Genomic DNA, 27,987 nt, shown 5'->3' on the forward strand with positions numbered 1-27,987 from the left:
CAGCAGGATCAGGAAGAACATGAGGTACTCAAAGTAGGAGGAAGTGACCACATACCAGATCTGGTACTGATAGGGGTTCTTGGGGATGTAGCGCTGCAGCGGACGAGCCTTCAGGGCGTACTGCACACACTGGCGCTGGAGAGGGGAGGGCAGGTGTGACCCCACAGCCACAGGGGGGACAGGGCAGTGCCAGGGACACAGAGCAGCAGCACCAGCAGAGCATCAGCAACTCTGCACACCCCTCAGACACAGGTTGGGTCCTCCCTTCTCTCTAGGCTCAGTGATGTGCACTAGGGCCAGTGATGGTTCTGCTTTCTGCAGACACTCCCCCAGAGCATCCACATGGGACTAACTTTGCAAGGCTACTGCTGGCCTCCAAAGCTTGCTGTGCTGCCCTTCACCTGACCCCTCCACTCTGAGCTTGCCTGCTTACCATGGCACTTTCCTAGGAGCTCTCAGGACTTCGAGAGCAGCTTGAAGACAGAGAATCACAGAATCATTCTGGTTGGAAAAGACCTTTAAAATCATCAAGTTCAACCATAACCTAATTCTACCAACCATAACCTAACTTAACCAACCATTAACCTAACTCTACCAAGTCCAAAGTGACATCCATGTCAAAAACATCACATGAAGCAGAGGTGAAGGGGGCACTGATTTTCCTCTCTGCATCTGGGAGCCTGATGAACAGGCCCTTCTCTGCCCAGCAGGCCTGGGCCATCTCTGCTGAGCACACATGCAGTTCATGTCCTCTAAAGGCCTGTTCAACAAAGGAGTATGCCAGCAATTTCCCTGGGCCTGCAGGCATTCCATTCCAGCTGTCCTCCCCAGTGCATGCCATGTCCTCTGCCAATGCTGGCCTTGCTTCTGCTGCTTTCAACTTTGATGTCCCCAGCCAGAAGCACAGCACAATAGCATCACAGAGGGGCTGACAGCAGAAGGTGACTCTGGAGAAGGTCAAAGTTCCCTGCCCAGAGTAGGGCCAGCTAGAGCATGTTGCCAAGGACTGTGTCCAGATGGGTTCTGAATACTTCCAAAGATGGAAACTTCATCTCCTCTCCAGGTAAACTGTCCAAGTCCTTGACCACCGTCACCATGAAAAGGGTTTTTTTAATGTTTAAATGGAATTTCTTGTTTTCTTCAGTTTGTGCCAATTGCCTTTTTTTCCCATCACTGGGAACAACACATACAATCCTGGATCTATTTTCTTTACACCCTCCCAATAGGTCATCGTACACAGAGGTAAGATCCCTATGGGCCTCCCTTCTCAACACCAGACTCAGCTCTCAGCCTCTCCTTGTATGACAGATGCTCCAGACCCTCATCATCTCACTGGCCCTTTGCTGGACTCACTATAGTACATCCATGTAGTTTTTGTACTGGGGAGCCCAGACCTGGCCCCAAGCCTCTGCTCCAGCTGTCTGGGCACCCCACCTGCACCAGAAGGTCCACTAGGGGCTGATACAAATCAGTCAGCCCCGAGGGTGCCACATCCAGGGCTGGTCTATCTTGTCCTGCCTCAGCAGTCCCATTACCTGGTTCTTGTCCAGCTCACAGTTCTTGTATTCATTTTCCCCCTGCTCCTGGAAGGTGACAATAACAAAGCCCACAAAGATATTCATCATGAAGAAGGCAATGAGGATGATGTAGATAATGAAGAACATTGCAATCTCCACCCGGTAGTTGTAGATAGGACCTGTATCCTCAGCATTAGTGTCAATAGCCATGTACAGCAGCCTACAGGAGGGAAAGTGAGTCAACAGAGATCTTAATTAGGTGAGAAAGAGCATTTTGAAGATTATGGAGAGCTCTGGGGACATCTTGAATCCAGCTACAGAGGGACAGGGCTGCTGGCATGACCATGTCAGCTCCACAGCCACTGCCAGGATGGCTAGCCTTGCTCCTTGACCCCAGTAAAGGCTGTGGAAATGACCTGCTCCTAGCTCACCCCGTCCCTGGCCGGACTCACTCTGGCCAGCCCTCGAAGGTGGAGACAGTGAAAAGTGACATCATGGCTGAGAAGACGTTGTCAAAATGGAAGCTGCTGTGCACCCAGACACGCTTCTGAAGCTCAATCTGCGTGGGGTCCCCATCCACATAGTTGATGAAATAACCCCTGCAGAGAAGGGATGTGGTGCTCACCAGGCCAGTCCCCCATCACCCACCCACTGTGGCACTCACACAGGGATCTGGTCCTTGAGAGGGGAGGACAGCCCCGTGCTGGCTTCTGATTTAGCCCAGGGTGAGGGAGGACAGCACAAGACCTCAGCTCCACTTTTTGGATGTGACCTCCCCTCCCAATACCTCCCAATGCCCCCCAGACCTCTCCCAGTGTCCACCCAGTGCTTCTCAGCATCTCCCTAATCATTCCCAGTCCCTTTCCATGCCCCCTCCCCATACTCCAGTGCCACCCAGACCCTTCCTAGTCTCTCCCAGTGCCCTCCAGTTCCCTCCAAGTCACCCTCTAGTGCTTCTTAGTCCCTTCTCATGCTGCCTCCCCATATCCCAGTGCCCCCCAGTACCCTCCAGACCACTCCCAGTCCCTTCCAGAGCCCTCCCACCACTCCCTGCCACACACAGCCCTCCCACCCCTGGCCACTGTCCCACCTTGGCTGAGTAGCAGGGAGCTCTTACCTGCACTCCTTCTCTGTTATCTTGGATGGATCTGTGCATCTATAGAACTTGCCCTGCATTTAACAGAGGTGAGGAGAGGCTGTGACTTTGCTGTCACTTCAGAAGCACTGGGTGATCTGAATTTTTCACAGCCCACAGCCATCCCCACCCTGCTTCCATGATGACTCTGTCCCCTGCCCCACACCCCCACACTGAACACCAATGCAGCCCAGGTCACAGGTGCCTCAGCAGCCATGGAGACCTTGGAGGCACACCCAGGCTAACACAAGTAAACATGGCTCAGTGATGGGAACTGATCTTCTAGGGCCATGAGCTGAGCCCTATCTAACTCATTCTACTTGGGAGCCAACTATTTAGAAAGCAGAGAAGAAAGCAGTAACGACAAGATTAAAAGTTAAGGTGTGCTGACAGGTCTGCTCAGTCTACGGGGTGTCCTGGAAACTGTCCCCATGTTGGCTGGGAATTTAAGCTCCATTGTAAGAAAAAAGCTGAACTCAGCCAGGGTCAGCTCTGCCTTGGAGCAGCCAAGGCCCAGAAAGCAAGAGAAGTGCTGTGGAACAGGAAACACTTTGCAACCAAACTACAGAGGAAGTCAGAAGCACTCACTGCCTTGGAAAGGGGAAACGGAGGCACTAAGTGAGACAAGGCAGCTGGTCTTTTTACATGTGCTGTCCGGACCTGCCACTGTCCTGGGTTTTTCCTGCCCTGCTCCCATTGCAGGCTCCTCTGCTGGGAGGTCTGGTGCAGGCAGGTCTTCCGGCAGAGCACAGAGAGTACAGCCTGTGCTGACCTCAACACTTGCAGACACCATCCCCAAGCACTGTGGCTAGAAGTGCCTGTCCAGATTGTGCCTGAGCAGAACATCTCTCCTGCCCATCAGAGACATCTCTTACCTTGAATAGCTGGACCCCAATGCAGGCAAACATGAACTGCAGCAATGTCGTGACGACCACAATGTTACCAATGGTCTTGATGGCCACAAACACACACTGGACCACGTGCTGCAGAGGTTGAGGACAGTGCACATGTGAGTACATCTGGAGAAAATTCTTCCTGGGTGTCCCACACCCTCTCCTGCAGGGACAGGTCTCAAAAAGAGCAGGAGCCTGCTGAGAGCAGTGGGATGGGGCAGACTCCTTCCATAGATGGGGAGTGGGAATTGGGTTTCTGGCCCATCACACCCAGAGGGCATGATGCCTGCCACAGAACTTCCTGTGAGGACTTCCATGAGCCAAGGAACCCCAGCCCCTGCCTCCCTCTTACCTTCAGCCCCTTAGCCCTATTAATGGCTCGCAGAGGCCTCAGCACCCTCAGCACCCGGAGGATCTTCACCACTGAGATGGTACTGGACCTAAGGAGGAAAGCAGACTTAAGATGGGGCCATTCCCCTACCCAGGCCAGCCTGGCATAGCCCCACCAAGCAGCCACGGAGGCCAGGCTGGGACTAGGGTTGAGGAGCAAGAGATGGCAGAGACATCCAATTGTCACTAAGCCATCACCCCGCATAAGTCCAAGGGACACTGGCAGCTGCAGAAAGCAGCTCCAAATTGACTTCCTATCCAGATCTTTCACCTTTGGTACTCCAGGAGTTTGCCACCCTGTCTCCTAGTTCTCCATGCCCTGTCCCCCTAAGGATGACTTTATGGACACTAACTCATGGGCTAATCACCAGCCCTTGGGCTGCTCCTGCTGCATTCAGCACAGAGAGCTGCAGCTGCCAACAGACCAGTGCCCTCCCTGCCAGGCACGGAAGTGCTTACTCGAATCCCATGGAGATCAGGGAGACAGCGACCACCAGCAAGTCGAGGATATTGAATGAGTTCCTGCAGAAAGAGCCTTTGTGCAGGAAAGCACCATAGGTTGTCATCTGTGGAGCACAAGGAGTTAGGAGAGAGGCCAGGCAGGGCTTGGGGGCATGGTCCCTCCACAGTCCTGAGGTGGACAAGGTACTAGGGGCTTCTCAGAGCTCCATGACCTGGGGACACTATCATGCGCAGACCTCTGCCTCTGCAGTCAGACAGGAAACTGACTTCTACTGGGAATCCTCTGTACTGTACTTGCTAGAGACAAAACACTTCCCAGTTATTCAGCAAATTAAAGACAAGAAGAGTAAAGAGACTCAGAGTGGGAGCAACATGCAGCAGCTTCTGAGTTACTGTTTTACTTCACAGAATTCCACTGCTTTCTTTTTCTCCAAGTTTTTCTTAAGGGCATGTCAGAATGAAAATGCTAGTGCCATGGCCCATCTGTCCCTGTGTCACAGCACAGCTGACTCAGCTGCTTGACCTCACTGGAGGGGACACATGGCCCCTGGGGCAGGTCATGCACCATCTAGACTGCATGAACTCTGGGGACACGACAATCAGCTGCCAGCTTCTCCTTGCTGAGACCTCAAGCTTGTGCCCAAAGACCATGAGTGCCCATGGCCAGAACAGCCTAAACCCATGCACTGGGTGATGCCCATGGCCAGGACCACAGGGCAGATAGACTCACCTTTAAGACAATTTCGACTGTGAAGACAGAGGTGAAACCAATGTCAAAGTATCCAAGAATCTGGGGACAGAAGCATCAGAACTGGATAAGTTTTGTGTGACATGGGAAATGCTCCAGTCTGTTCAAACACCCTGGCATTGTGCGTTTGCCCTGCACTCTATGGCCTGAAGAGACCATCTAGCTCAACAGAGCCTGTACACCCAGCCAAGACGACTTGTGGTTTTCCCTCAACTTTGCTGGTTCTCCCCATGCATAATCCAACCTGCAGCCTGGGACCGAGCTCCAAGTTTCCAAGGACATGAGGCTTGTCCTGCATCACCTGAAAGCATCTGATCCCCAGAAGCTACGAGTGCCCTGGGAAATTGTCTTGTGTGAGACTTCCCAGTCCCTACCAGACTGCATGGGTGCAGACCCATTCATGCCTTGGGTGGCCAGACCTGTGGCTACCACTGCTCCATGCCATAGCATTTCAGGGTACTGCACACACCACTGATCCAGTCTGCCACTTTGGAGGCTGTCCCTATCCCCAGTAACCCACCACAGCCTTCAATGAAGGTAATCTTGCCTACTCTGTCAGGTGGATATCCTCACCCAGAAGTAAACTGAGACATGGAGCAGTAAAAATTTGTCCCATCTGTGCCCTGCATGGAAAACACAACCAGCCTCTCCTCCCAGAGTGTACTGCTCTCCCAGAGGCAGGGATGAAACCACAGCTACCTGCCCAGGCATGACAGCAAGCAAGCAGCTGGGGTCTTCCCACCCATCCCAACCCTCCACAGCTCCATGGACACCTGGTTGCGGAAGGACTCGGCCCGGATGGGATCCTCGGCTGCCAGGGAGATGCTGCTGAGCAGGATGAAGAGCAGGATGAAGTTGGTGAACCAGGTGGCATTGACAGTTCTGTGGCACAGCATTCGAAACCTGCCACGGACAGAAACACCATGAGATGCTGCGAGGGGCCAGAGGGACATCAGATAGGTCATGGTGGCCTGGAAGAAAGTTACGGCTAAATGCTGAGGACTGGACAGCATGAAGGGATTTCTGTGCCAGCCCTTCCACAAAGACTTTTTTGCAGTCGACTGGCTTACTTCAGAGCTGGCTGTTATGCACAAGTAGGACCTCACTCCTCACTGGTAAGGGTCAGTGCCAGAGGTACCTGGGCCAGGCCTGGCTCCACACGGCAGGGAGAAGGGTCAGTGCCTACTTGTTGGTTGGACTGAAGATGAAGAACGAACTGGCTTCAGGCATGGGCACTGCCTTCTCCTTCAGCTGTAGCTCTGCAAGGGGACGGGGCCGAGGACTCAGAGGGATTTCGGGCTCATCTTCCTCATCATCACCTGCAGGGTGGCCATGAGGAAGGAAAAGAATCACCCAGAGAGGGAAAGGGAATGTGACCTTATGGACAACCCTGTGATCCGGTCTTGGCATCTGTGCCAGAAGGACCTCAGAATCCCGAGGCTTGCAGAGGGTCACCACATCTTTTGCTCCTCACACAGCCAGGGTTCTAGCACCATCCCACCGCAGTGCGTCCTCAGCTTTCCTGCTGGGGACAAATCTTACCTGGGAAGTCTGCAGAAGGGTAGGGATCTTTGATTTCATTGACATTGGATTCAAATTCATCCACTTTTAACTGAAACAAGGGAAAGACAGAGAGGAGGACATACAGCTGTGTGTGCCAGTATTGCTGCCAAATGTTGCATGTTGGCCACACCCTCTCATCCTGGAAGTCATATCTGCAATATGAGTGAAGAGTGAAACTAAGGGGATGGGACAGAGGAATTTGTGCTGGGCAAGAGTTTGGGGCCATGCACCTATACCAGGGGTGGAATAAGACATGAGGTGACTCCCAGGTGAGTTCCCATGGAGCTCCCACAACTGGTTTTGACTAAGGAAATTAATCCAGAGGAAGAGGAACCCAGCAATGGACCTGTGTCACTAGGCAACATGTCATGTCTCGCCCCAGAGAGCCCCCATCACCAGAGGATGCTAAGGTGAGAAATGATTCTGGCCCAGAGAAGTCCAGGCCCAACCTGGCTCCAAGCCTTTGTCAGTTCTGGATCATAGGAGGAGGAGCCAGGGGCTCCTGAAGGCTCAACCCCAGCAGCACTGACCTTGGCTGTTGTGGGAATCCCTTCTCCCTTTGCTTTCTGCTCAAGCTTCTTTGCCAGCATCTGCTTCTCATCTTCAGACTTCTCTGGGTAACCTCTGAGTGGAGAAGAGGGGAGAGCAGGTACTGAACTCTGGGCAGGGGCTTAGGCAATGTTTGTTCCCCACACACCAAAACACTTGATTTGGGAGCTCCCACTGACAGGGACTGCAGCACACACCTGGACATCTTCCGCCGCTTGCGTTCCTCTGCTTTGGCCTTCTGGGCTAGGGTCAGGCTCTCAGCCTCCGCCAGGTTATCAACAGCGATGGCCAGGAAGACATTGAGGAGGATATCTGCAAGGACAGTGCTAAGGACATTAACTTGGTTCACATTTGGATGATGCGGCCAGAGGTGCTTAAGGTCTCCATAGTGCCCTGAGAAACCTTCCTGGAGTTGAATCCAGCATTGAAAAGCTGAAGGAAGCACCACCCTCCCTCCTTCCCAGCCCGGCACAGCTGGTGCCATGGGGTTGGGTCCAAGGAACCTTGGCCTGGCTTTGGCAGCAGAGGATACAGTTCCCACAGACAAAGAGGATTATGAAGTAGATGCAGACCAGCATGCCAGGGAAGGATGGGCCCCCATAGGCCATGATCCCGTCGTACATGATTGAATTCCAATCCTCTCCAGTCAGGATCTGGGAGCAGAACAGAAATAGGGACTCAAGAGCCACTGCAGCAGAGCACAGCAGAACTCCACAGTTTGATCCAGCCCCCAAAGCCCTACAGCCAAACCTCACCTCCCTGCTCCATCCCTAAACCTGCACTACTGCTCATGACTCAAATCACATTTCCCTGCTCCTGCCTCAGAGCCACATCACCTCCCACAAACGCACATCTCTCTGAGCCCCAGCTCTTGCCAGGAGACCCACAGCTAGGGACAGCCCCTAGCACCCCTTTCTTCAGCTCCTGCTGCCCCTCCCCCGGTCCCATACCTGGAAGACACTGATGAGGGCCTGGGGGAAGTTGTCAAATGTGCTGCGCCTCACTTCCATATCCTCAAAGTCAAACTTGCCTCCAAAGAGCTGCATGCCCAGCAGGGCAAAGACAATGATGAAGAGGAAGAGAAGGAGGAGCAGAGAGGCAATGGAGCGGACTGAGTTGAGCAGGGAAGCCACCAGGTTGCTCAGAGATGTCCAGTACCTGGGGAAAGAAGAGGCAGGAGAGTATGGGGAGTGAAGGAGGGGGAAGGCTGTGGGCAGCACCAGGTAGGTGCTGGGAACAGACTGCCTGGCCCAGGGGGTTGCTCCAGCAATCTGGCAAGGGGAACTCTGAACCAGCACCACTCATAGGTGGGCCAGTGCCAACCTCATGAAGTTCAACAAAGCCAAGTGCAAGGTCCTGCACCTGGGTTGGCACAACCCCAGGCACAAATACAGGCTGGGGGTAGAATGGTTGGAGAACAGTCCTGAGGAGAAGGACTTGGGGGTGGTAGTAGATGAGAAGCTGGACATGAACCACCAGTGAGTGCTGGAGCCCAGAGGGGCAATTGTGTCCTGGGCTGCACCAAAAGAAGTGTGGCCAGGAGGGCCAGGGAGGGGATTCTGCCCCTCTACTCTGCTCTGGTCAGATCCCACCTGGAGAACTGTGTACACTTCTGGTGCCCTCAGCACAAGAAAGATATAGACCTGTATAGAGGGTCCAGAGAAGGGCCATCAGGATGATCAAAGGCCTGGAGCAGCTCTGCCATGAAGACAGCCTGAGAGAGTTGGGGCAGTTCAGCCTGGAGACGAAAAGGCTCCAGAGAGACCTTAGAGCACCTTCCAGTACTTGAAAGGGGCCTACAGGAAAGCTGGGGAGGGACTTTTCATCAGATAAGATAGTGATAGGACAAAGGGTAATGTTTTTTAACTGAGAGAGGGCAGATTTAGGTTAGATATTAGAAAGAAATTATTCACTATAAAGGTGGTGAGGAACTGGAATGGGTTGCCCAGGGAGCTTGTTGACGCCCCATCCCTGGAGTTTTTTAAGGCCAGGTTGGATGAGGTTTTGTCCAACCTGGTCTAGTGCTGGGTTCCCTGCTCATGGCAGGGAGGGTGGAACTCGATGATCTTTAAGGTCCCTTCCAACCTTAATGATTCTATGATTCTGTGATTCTATAAGCTGGGCACTGGGCACCAGCAGACAGAATGGGGAAGGGGGATGACCAGAGAGTTGGTGCCAGAAAGAGAAACCAGGAGTCCTGGTCTATAGCACCCCCATTTACAACACACCATAGCAAAGACCGAAATAGGGACTGCAGGAGACTGCTCTGTCCTCCTTGCCACTCCCAGACCATGTTCTGGAGGCAGGAATCCCCTACTTGGCCTCATGCCGCAGCCCTCCCCAGGGACAAGGCCAGTGATGCCTGGGGACGAAAAGCCCCCAGCTCCCCCAGAGCTCCCTGCCTGACCTGGTGATTTTGAAGATGCGGAGGAGCCGGATGCAACGCAGCACAGAGATGCCCAGGGGTGACAAGGTGCCAAGCTCCACCAGGATGGTCTCCAATATGCCCGAGCACACCACAAAGCAGTCGAAGCGGTCGAAGAGCGACATGAAGTATTGGCGCAGGCCCAGGGCATACATCTTCAGTAGCATCTCAGCCACAAAGAGTGCCAGCAGCACCCGGTTGGCATTGTCTGGGGTGGGAGATCCAGCCCATCAGAGAATGGACCTCCTCATCTCAGCATGACACAGTAGGAAGGGAAGGCAGGTAGAGCTTCTCTGCCCACCACTGAGCCCTGTGCTGCAGCGAATGCTGCTTCAGGGAGCACATGGGAAAGGGAGATGAGGAGAAGGGTGATTTGCAACCCTGTGCTGGTACATGTGAGAGCGTGGCTGTCCTTTGTATGGGAGCCCACACAGCCTGTGCCCGGGTACACAGCTGTGCACATGTGTGTGCATGGGGCTGAGCTGTGTGCACAGCTGCATTCCGTGTGTCTGTGTGTACTTGTGGGGCGGTACCGGCAGAGTGACTGTATGTGCATGGCTGTACTGCACAAGTGCAAGCAGTATGTGTCTGTGTGCACTGTGCATCCACAGCTGCAGATGTGCACACCCTGCATGTGCTCCCCATCCCTAAGGAGGTAGGTGCTATGCTGTGCTCCTGTGTGCACCAGTCATGTTCACGGTGCAGCTGTGTGACAGTGTGGTATGGACACTGCACACACATCCCTGGGCAGGCTGTGTCTGTATGCAGAAGCAAATCTGCCCATGTCCAAGGGCCATGGTGCTGTGCCAGTGGGGCTGTGTGTACACATTGAGAGCTCACATGTGCCTCCAGGGCAGCAGGGATCCCAGGCCCTCCCACTCCTCTCAGATTCTTCACTCACCTTGCACCTGTGTCAGCCATTCTGGCTGGAAGTGGTGCTCAGAGGCAATGGAGAGGGTGTTCAGTGCCACCAGCAGGATGACAAGCCAGTAGAAGAACTTGGACTTCACCACATCCCTGCACTTCCTACGAAACATTCGGTTCCAACGCCTCCAGTGACGTCTGGAGAGATGGTCAGAGGGTCAGCGGGATCAACCAGGGGGTCCAGCCCCGGTTGTGCCTGCAGGCTGCAGAGTAAAGCCACCCTGCTCCCTGCAGGGGCCTTCCCTGAGTGGGGTTGAAGAACATAACCCTGCCCCTTGAACACGAAGCAATCACTCAGGCATCGCAATGCCTTTTTGCCAGTACCAGAACCAAATTGTCTGTTTGCTGTTTGCAATGTTTGCACCTCCTCCTGAGCACTCAGCCCCTGGCTCTCCCACGGAAACCAGTGGCGACAAGAAAGCCTGGTCCAGCCAGACAGCAAGTGAGACTACTATGCAAGCTCAAATGCAAAGTAGCAGATGGTTCAACCAGTGCATACTTACAAGTACAGAAGCCACTTGTTCATGCCCTCAATTTCATACAAGCTCTCTGTCTCTGAACCTCCTTCATCTGATGCCATACCTATGGAAGGAATGATATGTGTCCTGGTTGGAGCCAAGATTAAGCCAGTTTTGTTTTTACTGATTTTTTTTTTTTAAGTGAGCTCTCTTCGAACTAGCAGCAAATTTTCCAGCTAGTGGACTGATAATGCCCGAATGTTTATGTCACAGCCAAGAGATCAAGAACACTTTGCTCTGCTTATGGAATCTGCTGCTTCGGATTATTAAGGAAGCAGAAGAGTCATATCTGCAACCCCCCCTTAGGGAGGAGTGAACTACACAGACAGTAGATTCAGCCAGAGATATTCCATATATATAGATACACGTTAGTTTAGTGTAAGGTCAGGGATCATGGAAGTCAAGCCCCTTTCTGCTTCTTTTGCCCTTCTCTCCCATCCATGGCAGGTGTCCAGGGAGGACTCTGTCTGTCCATCCCTGTTGATCCCCAGGCCCGTGTATCCCTGCCCCTCATCACTCTCCCCTCAGCTCCTGTCTGCTCTGCCCTCTCTCCAGCAGCTCTCTCCAGCTCTCTCCAGCATTTCAGGGCTGCTCACAGCTCAGGAGATGCTGGGGGAGCTGCTGGGGGCAGGGGGAGGCAAGAGAGTCTGCACATTCCTGAACATACTTGTATATATTTGTACATATTTTCTTTTATCATTAGTGTTTAATTAAAGCAGTCTAGTTTAGTTTTCAATCCAGGAAGTCTCTCTCCTTATTCTCTCTCCTTTCCCTATCTGGGTGGGAGAGGGTGGGCATAGAGAGCATTACTGTCATTCACTTAATTGCCGATCTGAGTTAAATTGTAACAAAGACTAATTTTACCTCTTCTGGTGTGCATGAATGCATTATTGAATACTCATTCCCTCTATTCTTATGGTGATTACTCATTTCAGGTATTCATTGCTTCTCAAGATGCTTTTAAATCCCCGTCTAGCCAAAATGTTTTTGACATCTGCATTTTTTTTCCTGCTAAAACATATGCATTTATTTCCCAGACTATTAATACACTGAACAGCACCATTCCTACTACCTAATCCCATGGAACCCTAAACACAACAAAAACTCTTAAACTATCTACAATAATAACTTCCTGAACAAAAACCCCAACACTAAATGCAGCCTTAATACTAACTCTCCTATCCCTACCTGAGTGGGAGGGGGAGGGGATTGAGGGCATTATTGTTGCTGGTTCAATTGCCTTGCCCATCCTGAGTCAAACTGTGACAACATACCAGGCTTGGAGCCCTTGGGAAGAACATGAAGGTCGGAATCTCTCCCAGGAGAACATCAGGAAGAGCTTCCCCATCAGAAGTGACATCAAGAAACACTGTCCCAGGGAGACAGCAGCAAGAGTTTGGGCAGAAGGTTTTGAGTGCCTGGTGCACACCAAACAGGAGGCACAAGGAACAGCCATGCTGCAGCAAGAGCAGCAGAAGCCCAGGGATGCAGCAGGACAGACATGAGTGTACGGAGGCTGCCCCAGCACCACACACTCCCAGCATGGAGCAAACTGGGGTCAGTTATGACCTGAGTAAATGCTGACAACATGTTTGTGTGAGCTCAGGCCACAGGTGTGAAAGAGATGTTTTGTCTTTCCCTCTGTTTCTCTGCACACGTGTATCAGCTCAGCTTGAGGCATCAAAAGCACTTCACTGGGCAGAGTGGCACAGCAAACACAGCACTTCAGTGGCCTTGCTGAGTCTTTGGCCAAACGGCTGTATATCCATCTCCTTCCCTGAGCTACTTCTAATCACTCTAAACTGTCAAGCAATCTGTTTGTGTGGAAGCTAGCAACCCTGCACTGTGGCCCTGAACACTGAAGTGCACATACTCCTCATGACTTCTCATGGCCACTTCAAGTGCATTTGGCCAAAGAAGACCTAGGTCTTGCTAGTAGCCTGCAAATATTAAAAACAGTGAGGGCTGAGTTATTGATAGGTTGGGTCAGATTCAATAAAAGGATTCAGGAAAGAAAAAAAATTAAATAAAAGGAAGGAAACTGCTCTGCAGAGATCAAAGCATTTTGTTTCCTAGTTTTTCAAGCAAACCAAGTCTTTGTGACTTCTCCAAAGTCTCTACCCTGCCTCTCTAGGATGCTCAGTGTTAGGAACCCAGACCTCATGCTAAGGGTCTTTGACCAAGTAGAGCTGGTACCTTCTCCCCTGGCCCGGTCGCTGTCCATGATCTCTGCATGGGTGATCCAGTCCATGTAGCCCTTCAGATCCTCCTCCAGCTGCTGCTTCTCCCGCAGCTTCTGAAATGTGCCCCTTGACTTGGCCTTCTCACGCTCTTTGGTGAACTCACTGGGACAAGGCAAGCAGCAGAGTGAGACTCAGGAGGGGGACAGTGTGGAGGTCAGGTCGGAACAGGAGGTCAGCACAGTCCTGTGCCAGGCCAATCCTTCCAGAAAGATAAAAGCCTGAAATATCCCAGTGCTACCACTAGATTGCTCTACTGACTTGCCTCTTTCTTGGCCCTGTTCCATGATGCAAGATCATGAGCAACCATCACCTGGTGCCTGAAGGCAGGTAGGGTTTCTCCCCCCACCACTGGCTGCTCTTTGGGAGCTCCTTGCTGCAGGATGCACTAGAATTTGGAGGCTGCGCAAGTCTTCTAGCCTGGCTAAGGGTTAGAGCAGATGGGTCTCACCCAGCTGCGGGGGAGAAAGCTGCCCCAGGCTCTCACTGTGGGGAAGGTGAGCTCATCACACTGCAAGTAAAAAGGACACTCTTCTCATGGTAACATGGAAAAGACAGATCCGCCCATTCAGGAGGTCCCACTCTTCTCATTCTTGTTAAAGAACCTGGTGTTGACATGTGTTAGTAATAGGTCTCAAGACATTATAACAACAATTAGATATATTAAGCCTCAGGACTTTTCAGGCCTTTTCTGAATATTCCTGATCTCAAACATATTTTAGTTGGACCTGCAAAAATATTGCAGAAACTTTTATTGTGACTGCAACTTACTCTAGGATCCAACAGTTATTGTCCAGCTCATCCTGTTGTTACAGACAACTTCATGAAACGGTCAAGTGCCTGTGGTCTGTTTTATGCTTTTTACCTTGTTTTATTTCAATTAATACCCAACTTGCTTTAACCTTGTGCAGTTCTGCAGTTATTGCCACAGAAGAGGATTTACAAATCAAAGTTATTAGGGTATAACTAATCCTCTAAACTAACAGAGTTAATGAGTGTGATCTACTTGCACAGACAGGATTGAAACATGAAAAAGACCCTGAGCCTACACAGAACTGAGGAGAAAAGCTCCTCTTGTTCCCCAGGACGACACAGACTGCCCAGCAACAAAACTCGGACACTGGCACCTCACCACAGCAATGCGCAGTAGGTTGAGTGTTGCAATAGAGATATTTTGTGCACAGCAGCTTTAAATGTTCTGCTATGGGAATTAGCTCTAATTGAGTCATTTGGCATAGTTATCATAGAAGTTATGATAATTGTAACCTGAGTGATGATAGGTCGTTGTTGTATTTGGATGAGAGTGTTGAAGCATTAATTAGACTAACAATAATTCTCTTGTATCCCTTGATTTCCTATCAAAGGTATTTTCCTTAGGTTGGTCATAAGGAAATCATAGGTGCTCACAGCAGGATGGCAGCACTGAGGGGACCAGGGAGTACGAGTGTCTCCAGTCACAGCCATGGAGTCAGACTTGCTACGTGAAGCTCCCTGCTCAGCTTCTTTTGCTGTGGGTGCTGGCAGACCACGCTACAAACACCTAATGATGTGCTCCATGGCTGTCTTTGCTGACAGCTGCCTGTGCTACAGGGAAACAATTTCTGTGTTAGCTAAAACCTTAGTTATAGACACTAACATAAAAAGTAACTCAAGGCTCAGGGTTCCTAAGCATGAAAAACAAAAAAGGGGGAGAGGAATAGAAGAGAAAAAGAAAGACAAACTTCTCCAGGCTTTCTTCTTGCATAGTTGAAACCAGCCAGTGCTCACATTCTGATCATGCACCCTGATTGGCTGACAAAGGACAGGGTGGCACTTACCCACTGAGCACCCCCAGCACCAGGTTGAGAACAAAGAAGGAGCCAAGCAAGATAAGGCTGACAAAGTAGATCCAGGGCCATTCATTCCCCATAGCATCATTTACCTGGCAAGAAGAGAAGCAGATGAAGCATCCTGAACACACTGTCTGCTGTCTGCCTTCCCTATGGCCCCCTCAACAGCCTCTGGGAGTTTGCCCCTCTAAGTGAGTGCTTGGGATAGCAGCAGACAAACCTGACTCTAAGCCCTACCTCCTGGTAATCCTGCCTCTGGTTTCAGCAGAACTAAAGCCAGACCCAAGCATTCTGGAAGCAGATGCAAACATCAGCCCTATGCCCAAGCCACAGCAAGACAGTCTCCCAAGAACTGCAAAACATGAGCTTCTGCTGAAGCATTTTGCATGAAGTCATCACTGTGCTTGGCCTGTACCCCTCACAAAGGTTGGAGCTGGAGCACCCTCCTGTCTCCCTGAAGAGCAAGGACAGCTTGAGCAGTGCCTGCAGAGATGCAGAAGACACGCGTGGTGCACTGTGGAATGGGAATTACAGTATGAAGCTCAGTGGGAGGAGGATGTCGTTCATTGGCAGAGAGCTCTAGCCCTGCTAGAGAGTCCTGTGTCCTGAAGGGAATTCCCTGCTCTGAGGCACAACCAGCAATGACCTCTGACAAGCTCAGCACTGGGTGCAAGCTGCTGGAGCCTACCCAGTAGAGAACTTCCGTCCAGCCCTCCATGGTGATGCACTGGTAGACAGTCAGCATAGCAAAGCCAAAGTTATCAAAGTGGGTGATGCCGTTGTTGGGCCCTGCCCAGCCGCTGCGGCACTCGCTGCCATTGATGCTACAGTGTCGCCCGTGGCCAGAGCTGGTGCACGGGGCTGGCTTCTCTGATATCTCGGTGGCAATCACATCTGAGGGGAAAAGCCATAGTGTGAGCAGCAGGTCAGGACACATAGAGCTGGTCCCAGCACTTCCCAGTCTCCTGTATAAGCTTTCCAAAAGGGATCCCCTTCACAACCACCCCACACCACGTACCATCACTGTGCTGTGTGTTGTACCAAGCACCCTTCAGTTCTGCCACACTCCCAGGTCTGATGCTGGCAAGACCAGACTTTCTACTACCCACACAACCTCTGTGGTCCCCACAGCAGCCACACAGAGACACCTCTGCTAAATCACCCCCTGCCACAGCCCCACCTGTCCCGAGATAGTAGCAGGTCTTGTGCATCCTGCCCTTGAAGAGCTCTTGCCCGACAATGGCATAGATGATGATCATGAAGAGAACTAGCAGGGCAATGTGGAGTAAGGGCACCATGGCCTTGATGATAGAGTTCAGGACAACCTGAAGACCTGCACCAAGGAGAAGGGAAAGGAGGTCAATCACTTCCTAAAAAGCTTTGGGTGCACCTTGCATTCCTGTCAGCCCCTCTAACAATGCCCAGTACCAAGGGAAGAGGGGCACAGGTGGGTTGGGACTGAAATCTTTGAAGCAAGAAATTCTTTCTCTATACACCATGCAGGCATGAGGAAGACTCCATCAGCAGAGGGAGGTCCTGGCCCCTTTCACACCGGCCATCCAAAGATGGTGACACTGAGACATGGAGGGAGCTGTGTGCCAGCCTGCAGATCCCCAGTGTTGACAACTGCAAGCTGCAGGGATGAGTGAGAACCCGTGTCTCCTCCACACCCACCCTGTGGCTGGGCATTACCTAGCAGCAACAAGAAACCTGCCCCCATGGCCACTCACCCTGGGGTTTAGCCCAGGTGCCCAGCACTCACTTGGCACTCCGGACACCAGGCGCAGGGGTCTCAGCACACGGAACGCTCGCAGGGCCTTCACATCAAAGCCACCTTTTCCCCCCGAAGTCCCGGTCTGCTTTGCATTTACCTGCTCCAGGGTCATGGTGACAAGCCTGAAAGAGCCGGGGTACAGAGCAGGGAAGGAAGGGGGAGAAGCAGAAGGAAGGACAGGGAGAAAGAGAAAAGGGCATGAGGACAGAGACCAAGAAATCTGTGCTAAGGATGCAGAGCTCTGTAGGCAGGAAAATGAGAGGCAGGACTTTGTCATCCATGCTCAGCCTGACCCAGGAACAACTCGTGGATAAGCCAGATTTCTGGGCACACTCATGGTCAGGCACCTCTCTGCTGGGTGCCGCCTTCACTGATGAGCAGCCAGGGACCTTCTGACCACTTGGCACCCAGCGGACCCTCTCCCTGTGTGCCAGACCCTGAGGGACCCCATGCCACTCCCATTCCCCAGAGTAAGGAAATCTGAGAGTCATCGAGGAGTCAGACAGGAAGAAATAGGAGTTAGAGAGGATCCCAGAGGATGTCAAGGCATGAACCATGGGAAAAGGCCATGAACTGTGTCTAAAAGTTGCTAGCAAACCCACTACAGTCATCAGAAAAATCGATGTAGCTGATGGGCTGTGGACCAGGTCTGGCACATGCCAAGCACCAGCAGCTTCCCCTTCCTGCCTTACCCTAGTGACACGATGGAGAAGTCGAGCACGTTCCAGCCGTTTCGGAGATAGGCATCCGTATGGAACAGAAACCCATAGGCAATTATCTTGAGCATTGCCTCAATGGCAAAGAAGATCAGGAAGGCATATTCCATCTTCTCCTAGGGATTTGAAAGGCAAGTGGGAGAGGATAATCTGTTAGAAGACTGTCACCTCCCTTGGCATCATCACCATGCACAGCCCCCCAGCGTGTCTTTGGATCAGCCCCTGCTGCCAACCTATCTGTGATCTCCCACGAACACCAGGCAGCACTGTGGCTACCCTGGGGAGGATGGGTGGCATGCTGAGCCACCACACGCCACTCTCTAGCCTGCAGCATGATCCTCTGCATCTCTTCAAGGGCATCCTGACAGGACCATGTCCCTGGGCTATGGGTACCTGTTGTTACAGACTATGCCAGCCAAACCACAACTTCCCAACCCAGCATGCAAAGGTGCCTGATTCAGGACACTGCACAACTCTGGTTCTTCTCCCTGCTGCCTCACCTTCCCATTCTCCCATAATCTTCCTCCTGCAGGCAGCATTGATGCCTTCTCCTCACCCTCTCCAGCTGAGGGCTTGCTGGGTCTGTCCTGGAGACACCACTTAGCCACCATGGAACAAGACAGCTGTACTGTGGTTTCCCTTGTGCCCTGGGCTCCCAGGGAAGGCAGGCCTAGAGCTCAAGACCTCCTGCCTAGTGCCAGACATCTGCCTGTAATGGCAGTGTAAGCTGCGAGAAAGTGGCCTGGGGGCTCTGTTGGGCAGAGGCCTTGTATCCACTCCCAGGCAGACCCTGACACCCAACCGCAGGGGCTCAGCACAGCTGCAGGGCCCAGAACAGCTCATCTTACCCTGGAGTGTGGCCAAGAGCTGCCTGTGCCCACCTGGTTCTGCCTGTCACTGTGATCACTGCCCTTGCTGCTGATGGCCCTTTCCAGACTGGGATTAAAATCCCTCTGAAACAGCCAGATGGATTGGGCAATTTATATTTCTGGTTTTCCTCTCCTCCATCTGCACCCCATCAAGGGCAAGAAGCATCCCTGCTTATGCTCTGCAGGGAATTGCACCCAGAAAGGCAGAAACGTCTCTCTGAGACCAAACTGGAAACAGGTCTCCACTGGGGAGGCTGCTGTGCTGTGAGCAGACCTTCCTCCCAGGGTCCCTCTGGCTTGCCAAATGGAAAATTATCTCTATTTCAGTGCATTTCAGTGCAAAGGGCTCAGACAGAAGCATTGCTTGCTGAGTTACTATGTCCAAAAGCAGTAGCCATGCCAAGTGTCCCTGCACAACTGTCACCCATACAAGTGACAGTTACTTGTTGAATCTGAGGGCAGCACTGGTAAGAGCAGACACCCAAGCGCTGTGATTACTGGTGTTACCAGGGTCTGTCTTTAAGGTGCAGGTGCAGGACTGCAGAGCTGCACCAGCAGCCAGTGGTGGAGGGGGTGTCTTCCCTGCTGCAAACAGGAGAAATGGGGAAAGCATACACCATGCAGAGGCACAGCTCCACAGACTTCAGTGAAGTCCTGGCCAGTTTCTAACAACTGAGTACCTGCTTTGTGCCACTGCCACTCACCTCACCACCCGAAAATTCAGAGCTGGCTACCCACGGTGGGAAGCCGCTCAAGGGAAGGGCATCAGGTCTGCCTGGCTCAGCTGGGATTGGGTGTCTGAAAGGCCCAGACGTCTAGTGGCCACTATAAAAAGATGCAGGTCTGTGTAACCCACCAGGCTGCTACACACACACACACACACACACACACACACACACACACGCTTCAACCATATTATGGACACAGAGTAACCTAACCCGTGGCCGCTGAAGGAGCAGCAGAGCAGCAGTGCTGCAGGGTAGCAGGACACAGATCCCCAGCTCCAGGGCTGGCTCCAGCCCCTTCAGTCATGCAGGGAGCTCCAGAATGAGCCCCAGCAACATGTCCCTGGGGTCTCCTCTCAGAGAATGAGGGTAGGAGGGCTGGGAGAAAGACTTCCGGCTGGTCAAAGCAGGGGACAGATGGTGAGGGGTCAGCTTGACAGTAGCACAGCCAGACAGCTAGCCCTGCATCCCAGCAGAAGACATCTACATGCAGTGAGACCCTCAGCAGTCACACTCCTTCATGATGCCTCCATACTGCCCCCAGCCTCTTGCCCTCCTCTGTGCCCATTGTTCACACTCCTGCACCATCCACCCCTACACCTCCCCTGGAGCTTCTTGGTCCCAGCCAGGACCTGTCCCTTCTCCCCTGCAGCTCCAGCCCCTTTCACCTCTGCTGTCTCACACTCCTCTTTGCTGCAAGGCTGAGGGATGGCACTTCCCAATGCATGAGAGCTGTCACAGATCGCAGCAGGCATGAGGTTGGCAGGGATCCCTGCAGATCATCTAGTCCAAGCCCTTGCTGCTTAAAGCAGGGCCATCTTATAGTGGGTTGCTCAGAAATTTCTTCATGCAGTTTTTCAGTGTCTCCAAGTGCTCCACACTCCCCCTGGGCAACCTATGTCTCCTCAGTAAAAATAGTTTTTGTATGTGCACCAATTGGTTGAGCAGGACACACAGAGCAGGTATCTGTGCTGCTGAAGTATTTCATGAGGGCCTTTTAAACACAAAACAGCCAAAAGGCTGCTCTCCAGGGTCTTGCAGCAACTCTGCTTTGCAGAACGAAGCAGCTCTGAGCATTTCTCCCATTCCTCTACATCTAGATGTGACAAGCCCTGCAGATGTGAAAGGGAGAAGGGGACAGGATGGCTGCTGGATGAACTCAGTTACAGCAATCTCACACACTTCAGAAATCAAGATTAAAGTGAAGGCTGGAGCAGGAGGCAGCTCTTGTGAGCATGTGGTAGGAAACCCTGGTACCTGGCATGGGAAGGGGAAAGTGGGGGGTGGTGCAGACCACTCAGGGCTGCTGTGAACCATGTCCAGGAAGAGACATTGAGAGAAACATTTCTTCTTCTCACAGTGGCCTCTGTCAGCGCACAAGGAGCACCTGGGATGGGGAGACATGCAGGAAAGATTTTGAGTGTTTTTGAACTATTTGCACAACTGTTTTAGAGCAGGGTGTTGGACTAGGTGATCTCCCGAAGTACCTTCACCCTTAGTTGCTCTGTGATTGTGTTTTTCCTGCCATATCTCCCAGGCACAGCTCCTCCTTTCCCATAAACAAATGACAGATTTGGGCTTGACAAACTCCAGGGCAGCAGAGGCAGGAACAAAAAAGCAATAAACCTCTCCACGAGCCCTTCTGCAAGCATGGATGGGCCAGGACCTACAATGAACTGCTCCCCATTGGATCTCTCTCAGTCACTGCCCAGAGCTCCTCATTGCTCCATGTCCCTTCCCTGTCACACCAGCTGCCTAAATGTCAGGTTGGGTGTCTTGGTGGCATTCCTGAGGGCTGTCCCTGGACTGGATGCCCTGGGTCTGTGTGGTTTGAAAAGGCTTTGCTGGGTCCTACCACCTCATCCAGCAAAACCAGGGAGTGGAGAATGATACGGACAAAGTATGAACAAAGGCTCAGCTGACACCTGCCTGCTCCCCAGTTGCGGGGAGCCTGAGAGAAATCCAGGGGAGCTGCAGCTAATCTGCCCTTCTTCAGGGCTGGGAGCAGTCAGAAAGGTCCCTTAGAGGAAGTCTTGTTGCAGAGCTGGGGACCATGGAGTGGTCTTTGGAAGCTGCTGGTTTTTTACTGGCATTCAGGACAAGTGCTCAGCAATGCTGGCCAAACTGGAGGGTGGAGCTGTGCACCAGGAAACGGCAGCAAAGGCACAGCTGGGATCTGTGTAAAAGGGGGAAGAAAATCTCCCACCAGCTCTGTACATGGGGGAAGGAGGTTGAAAGACGGCAACCTTGGGTTGGCAGGGCTGTATATAAAAAGGCTCCTGGGGTGGCCGAGTACCTGTGTGTAGGGCCAGGAAGGGACAGAGCCAAGGAAAGGGACAGGGTGCTGACCCCAGCACAGAGCTAAGGGCAGGGCTAAGGCAGGAGAAACACACAGAGCAAGACTGTTCCTGAACACCCAGGAACTGAGTCTGCAGAGGGAGATGTGTGTGCATGTGGTCTATTCTCACAGCTGTTAGGGGACCCCAGCAGATCTAGGGTGACCTCAAGCTCTAGGAAAGCCACATGTGCTGTGTACAGTTCTGGGCCCCTCACTTCAAGAAGGATCTTGAGGTGCTGGAGCAGGTCCAGAGGAGAGCAGCAAGGCTGGTGAAGAGACTATAGGGAAAGGCTTATAGGATAGGCTGAGGGAGCTGGGGTTGTTTAGCCTGGAGGAGACTCAGGGGGGACCTTCTCACTCTCTACAACTCCCTGAAGGGAGGTTGTGGTCAGGTGGGGCTGAGCTCTTCTCCCAGGAAACCAGTGACGGGATGAGAGGGCCTGGCCTGAAGCTGCATTAGGGAAGGTTTAGGTTGGATATTAGGAAGCACTTCCTCACGGAGAGGGTGATCAGACATTGGAATGGACTGCCCAGGGAAGAGGTGGAGGCACCATCCCTGGATGTGCTCAAGGAAAGGCTGGACTTAGTGCCATGGTCTGGCTGATGTGGTGGTGTTAGGTCACAAGCTGGACTTGGTGATCTTAAAGGTCTTTTCCAGCCTTGGTGATTCTGTGATCAGGACTTCCCTGCAGTGAGTGACCCATGCCAGCCTCAAGGACAGACACCCTACAGCAGGTACTCTTCAAAAACAGCACGGCACCAGCAGTCTCTGCTTTAGAACTGTTAGATACGAGTCAGCTGCCCAAACATAGCTGTTTCCTGGAGAGGCTCTGGGCTACATGAGACAGTCCTGAGGTGGCAGATGTTACACAGGACCCACAAGCAAGTCACATCCCTCCAGAGCAGCAGATGGAGGCCTGGAACACCTGCAGCTGCATCAGGTGCCCACACTCCTGTAACTGAATGGTGCCCAGGGCTGTGTTCAGCCTCTAAAACACAGGGGTCCCTTGATCCTTGTGGCTGAGACACAACCCAGTGTAACCCAAAAGGGGACTTTCGGAAACATAATCCTTTATATTAAACATGTTCTACCTAAAGTCATTTTCCATGACAATCACAAAGTGCCTACACACAGACCATTACCTGTGTTATTAAGAGCACCCTCTGTACAGCTTGAGTTCCAGCTGTCCCCTGCTTACCAGATACACTTAAAAAGCACATGGGACCCAGCCCAGCTGCTTTTGGATGCTCTGCAAGGGTGGCCTCCTCTGGAACAATCACCCTTGGGTCTCATTAGCAGGGAAAAATAGGTGCTTCAGTGTGTGCAGCATGTCCAACACCACCCACCAGCACTACAGGAGGAAACTAACTGTCCTAGGGGATAAGCCCTACCCTAAATTCGCCTTTTTTTCTCCATTGACCATAAACAGAGTCCAGGCAGTCAGTTCACGTGCAGACATCTGTATTTTCTTGGGTGAGTCCCCTTGAATAACCTGGCTTCCTAAGCACATTTCTCAATTTGCTTGCTCCTGGAGCCAGGCTTCTAGTGAAAGACAGTGTGATTTGGAGCTCGCTGACAATTTTGGGAACTCAAGTCAAAGTGAAACTAAATTTTTGTTGAGCTGAAAAGTAAAAATAATTTCATCAGGGTCAAAGAAAATGTTTTGATTTCATTAGAATTAGACAAAATTAGGCAAAACCAGCAATGCAAAAAGTATCTTCTGAATTAGAAGAAATCTAATCTAAAAAAAATAATTAAATATGTTGAAATTAAACAACTCTCTTCCAGAATAAAGCAAGATGTATTAATAGAAGATTTACATGGTATTAAATATACTTTTTTCTTCCCCCAAAATGAGTTCTGTTTAACAAAGTTTTCATGAGACTAGTTCTAAATTTAGTGTAGATTCCATGTGCAAATCTTCCCTGGGTGTTCCTGGAAAGATAGTCACAAGCACGGCTGCTTTCCAGGTTTTCTAGTCTTTCAGGAATATGGTGGTACCAGAGGTTTCCCAGGAGATGCTCCATCCCCAAGGCTCTCCGTGCTGGAGGATCTCCAGCTTTAGAACAGAGCAGCTTCCACTGTGTTTCATTTTCACAGCCTGGGACGTAGGAGGCTTCACAGCAGGAAGCTTGGGCTGGACAGGCTCTCACACACTGAAAGCTGGGGAGGGGCCTTTTACTAGGGCAGGCAGTGAGAGGACAAGGGGGAATGGATTAAAACTGGAAGAGGGGAGATTTAGGTTAGACATTAGGAAGAAATTTTTTGCTGTGAGGGTGGTGAGACACCAGAACAGGTTGCCCAGAGAAGCTGTGGCTGCCCCATCCCTGGCAGTGTTGAAGGGCAGGTTGGATGGGGCTTGGAGCAACCTGGTCTGGTGGGAGGTGTCCCTGCCCATGTAGGGAGGTTAGATCTATATGATATCTTAGGTCCCTTTCAACCCAAACCATGCTGTGATTCTATGATTAGTGGTGAGGTCTGATGAGAGGGAGCCATGATTCCACCTCAACAAGTAACATAGGACAATGATCACACTGCTTTGCCTCAGTTTCCCTTCACATGTTTTGCCTTCTCAACAATTAAAAGGTTTTAGACAAACTCAGTCCTCTCCAGAGAGGACTGAGCAATGAACAAAGGCAATTTAAAAAGTGACATGGAAAGATTAAATGCCTTGCAGCACCTCTGTGCTACCAGAAGAAATGCCTTCCACAAGCCTTTGCTGCACTACCTGTGGGCCCCAAACAGAGCACAGCCTGGTCCATGAGGTGCTGGGTGTCTGGCTCAGCTCCAAGCTGGGATTGCTCCTACAGAGCCACTAGAACATGATGACAAACGGACATGAAGAGCAGGGATGAAAAAACAGTGGCCTGGGGCTGCCAGGCTCCTGATACAGAGGGCTGTTGGCATGGCAACAGGCTGAGAAAATCCCCCAGTAGGTTATAGCATAAGTAATCTAATATGCAATCAATATAAGGAGATGAAATTTCATTTCTAGATCACACTGAGTCCAGGCCTGCCTGCCCTCACTAATGGGCAAGGCAATTGGTCCTTCTTGGGCAGCACTAGTCCTTGCCCAGAGCACTGCCAGGTGGGGAACTGCCAGGTTTTCGCCCTCATCACGCCACACTGCCACATGCTGTGGGGCTTTCTCCAGCCCTGTCCTTGCAGACATCCTGGACTCAGCCAAATACCAAAGCCCCTCCTAACACCTCTGTCCCCATCTCCAGCTTTCTGTGCCCACCCTGCCCCAGTTCTGCTTTGCCTCTTTAACCTCCCAGCTGAGGTAACTGCACCTTTCAAAACCCGTTGTGTCCCCTTGGCCAGGGAAGGAACCAAAACCAGTGTCTTGAGCTCTACCCCATCTGGCAGTTGCTAGAGAAGCTGCTCACACAGGCAGAGGAGGCTGAAAGAACACCCCCATTTTAAATTCCCCTCCTCTGTGGGCCTATCTTGGTTTTCTTTTTAAAAGATCTTGTAACACATTGCCAATAGTGACCCATTTCCTTTTTTTTTCCAAGGAAATGACAAATAAACACTATCTTCAGTGCCACTGAAGCCTGGAGAGAGTGAAAGACACAAAAGCAGTACAAGAACTAAATGCTGCATAAGGTGAAAGCTTACTTTGCATCTCAGATTCTTTGACTTTGCTTTAATGTTTTTCCCTGCAGTCTCTAAAGAACAGGCAAAAGAACAGAGAGGTGTTTTTTTAAGTCACAAGTTGGCAGCAATACCTGCACACAACACTCCCCACTCCACCACCAAGGAGTCCTGAAATTAGCAGAACATTTCATTTTAATAGGGCATATTTAGATGCTTTGTCAGTCACCAAACTCAGACTCTCAATGGAAATCAATGTGAATAGAACCACAGTGGGGATTTGAAGAGGGACAATCTAAAAATAGTGCAAATTATTGATTTGGATCACATCAAAACATCTTATTCCAGGCAAAATGGAGTGACTGGGAAAAAAAAAAAAAAGACAAGAAAAGAAAAAAAAGGATGGAATAACCGAATAGAAAGGAGAAACCTCTCTGTTTAACACAGATGGGGGGGTTGCCTCTTAAATAAAAATTACCAACATGAAAATAGTTTTGTAATGAAAGGTCAGAAAAATTTCTTGCAAAAGTGCTGAAGAAAAACATTTCAGCTTTTCTGGAACAGGATGCTTCCTTTTGGAAGTGTCATGATAAAAAACGGAGGGAATTTTTTCCTTTTTTGGCAGCAATTCTTTCTTCCTGTGTACTCCACACACCAATCTGATGCCTTTGAGTTCAACCTGGGGAGTTTTCAGCTCCTCTGAAAACCCACTTTGCAGTGGTTTCTCCAACACTCTGACTCCCTCTGACTTTGCAGCATCTCTTGCTGAAACAACTCTGCCTGCACCCCACAGTGCCCCCCCACTACATCTTGCACCAGGGCCATCAGCTTTCCCAGCTTGGCAGAGTGCCTGGCTTCTAGCAAGGAGGGTCAGCAGGAGAGCAGGAGTGGCTGCACCTTACCAGGCTGGAGTTGGCAACGTTGGTGTCATCCTCAGGCATTGGCTGGTAGATGGCCAGTGCAACACAGTTGGCAAAGATGGTCAGGAGGATGATGATCTCAAAGGGTCTAAGAGGAAGTGTTAAGGATTGGAGACAGGAATGAAAAAGCAGGTACAGCTTTGTCCCCTCTTGGGGTTTGTGTGGGGAAACCCTCATGGCTACAGGGAAACAACCTCCCACTGGCATGGAGAACCAGAGGGAGCCATCAGACCTCATCCTCTGCACATCTGCAGTTCTGCCCATTTCTTGGGTCACCAGGGAGGGAAAGAATAGGCCAGGATGAGATGCAAGGCCTGGACACTCAGGGAACGGCTGCTGGAGAGGAGCAGTTTTGGCACAGGACATATGGGGAGGGGGCACAAATTAAAAGGCTACACTGGAGGAATAATGAGGTGACAGGAGACCTGGTAGTTTCCTCCTCCTAACCCTTCAGTGAATCATCCTGAAGGGTCAGAACTCTCTTCCATAGTGCAGGTACTTCACCAAAGCATCACCTTTTAGAGTGGGCTGGCCCTGGCTCCCTCTGTACTCACTGTCCATGAGGGAGATGTTCCTGTGCAGATCTCTGGTGTCTCCCTGACTAAAAGGGGCAAGACAGCTCAGCCAAGGTCTCCCCTAGCAGAACATCCAGCCAGCTGCTAACATCCCCAGGTGTTCTACAGCCTCAGTGCCCCTGTGACCGTCCCCATGAAGACCACTGGCTGGGAATAACCAGAGTGCTCAGCCTGAGCTTCATTGCCCTCCCTAGAAGGTGGAATTGTGCTGTTTGGGCCCTATGACACCTCTGAACAAATGGGGTGACTTGCTCTTTCCCCTTGAAGGCCCTAGGACAGGCATTTTGTTACTCCCAGGCTCCTGCTGCTGTCAATGCTCTGCTGGGCCATTGAAACCTTATGGACAAGCTTCTGCTATCATGCTGTTGACACCCTAGAAGAGCTCAGACTCTGGCTCCAGGACCTTGTCCATGGCCAAGCCCTCACCTGAGAGACCCCACTGCCTGTTCATCCCAGGGCAGTCCAAACCTACCACCCTGTTGTACCCTGGGAGTGCTGTAGACATCTCGTGAAAAGAAGACAACCATCATCTTTTGCTGCCCCTACGCTGGTGACATCCAGGCCCTGCTGCAGTTCTGAGGTGCTGGTGCCTGGCCACGACACCCAGCATCCACTCACACATCTAAAAGTAAAGGGGCCTTTCCCACTCATCTAATGGCCTTGTTCTGCCAGAAGACAGCTGGGTACAGTGTGACACCAAAATCTACAATAAATTTACAATTTAGTCACAATGCTAATCCTAAATTTTCCTGGCCAACAATGTTTCTTGACAAGTACACCTTGGTTGTATCTGATCCATTTGCCCTGCCTGCACCCCTGGAAGCCACTGAAACTAACAGCAGATGGAGGAAATGAAAATATCTGCCTTGGGCTGCAGTGTCCATACCACTATTCAATCCAGCACCACAGAGCAAGGGGCACCTAGGGAGCATTCTCTCCACACTGGCCTGCTGAGCTGGTTGAGAGCTGCCAGGTGTGTCCTATGTTCATCACAGGTTATTTTTTCTTTTCTGGACCCTTCAAGTCAGCTAGAAAAGCTGTTTCCCTCTGTGTTCCAGGTAATGGGGCAGAACCCAAAGATTAGAGGCTTCCCTGGCCACTCTGACAGGGTGAAACGAACATTGCCAACTCTCATCCTTGTCTTCATGTGGCTGTGATGGTGGAGAGATGCAGGGACCATTCAGCATCATGAAGCAAATTGGAGAGAGCTGTGGGAAAAGGAGCAGAAACCATGGCTCAGGTCCTACCACATTAGCCACTGATAGTGCAGAAGGGAAAG

The 27,987-nt window shown here is 51.4% G+C and overlaps 1 protein-coding gene across 1 annotated transcript in view; it reads right to left on the bottom strand.

Moving 5' to 3' along the window:
* The window catches only part of CACNA1S (calcium channel, voltage-dependent, L type, alpha 1S subunit), a 53,639-nt gene that overhangs the window by 21,764 nt on the left and 3,888 nt on the right, over window positions 1–27,987 (bottom strand). The window contains exons 2-26 of the mRNA XM_009999636.1: window positions 26,116–26,221; window positions 17,660–17,799; window positions 16,956–17,089; window positions 16,374–16,526; window positions 15,882–16,087; window positions 15,182–15,285; window positions 13,321–13,469; window positions 11,110–11,188; window positions 10,584–10,744; window positions 9,665–9,890; window positions 8,208–8,415; window positions 7,790–7,910; window positions 7,455–7,569; window positions 7,239–7,332; window positions 6,688–6,757; window positions 6,332–6,464; window positions 5,919–6,048; window positions 5,128–5,187; window positions 4,395–4,501; window positions 3,898–3,985; window positions 3,528–3,635; window positions 2,635–2,687; window positions 1,970–2,116; window positions 1,536–1,737; window positions 7–135 (exon numbers count right to left, since the gene is read on the bottom strand). Coding sequence (XP_009997938.1) covers window positions 7–135; window positions 1,536–1,737; window positions 1,970–2,116; window positions 2,635–2,687; window positions 3,528–3,635; window positions 3,898–3,985; window positions 4,395–4,501; window positions 5,128–5,187; window positions 5,919–6,048; window positions 6,332–6,464; window positions 6,688–6,757; window positions 7,239–7,332; window positions 7,455–7,569; window positions 7,790–7,910; window positions 8,208–8,415; window positions 9,665–9,890; window positions 10,584–10,744; window positions 11,110–11,188; window positions 13,321–13,469; window positions 15,182–15,285; window positions 15,882–16,087; window positions 16,374–16,526; window positions 16,956–17,089; window positions 17,660–17,799; window positions 26,116–26,221 — 3,223 coding nt within the window. The remainder of the gene's footprint in view (window positions 1–6; window positions 136–1,535; window positions 1,738–1,969; window positions 2,117–2,634; window positions 2,688–3,527; window positions 3,636–3,897; window positions 3,986–4,394; window positions 4,502–5,127; window positions 5,188–5,918; window positions 6,049–6,331; window positions 6,465–6,687; window positions 6,758–7,238; window positions 7,333–7,454; window positions 7,570–7,789; window positions 7,911–8,207; window positions 8,416–9,664; window positions 9,891–10,583; window positions 10,745–11,109; window positions 11,189–13,320; window positions 13,470–15,181; window positions 15,286–15,881; window positions 16,088–16,373; window positions 16,527–16,955; window positions 17,090–17,659; window positions 17,800–26,115; window positions 26,222–27,987) is intronic.

The sequence above is a fragment of the Chaetura pelagica genome, unplaced genomic scaffold (assembly GCF_000747805.2).
Source record: "Chaetura pelagica isolate M959 unplaced genomic scaffold, ChaPel_1.0 scaffold286, whole genome shotgun sequence".
Classification (NCBI taxonomy): domain Eukaryota; kingdom Metazoa; phylum Chordata; class Aves; order Apodiformes; family Apodidae; genus Chaetura; species Chaetura pelagica.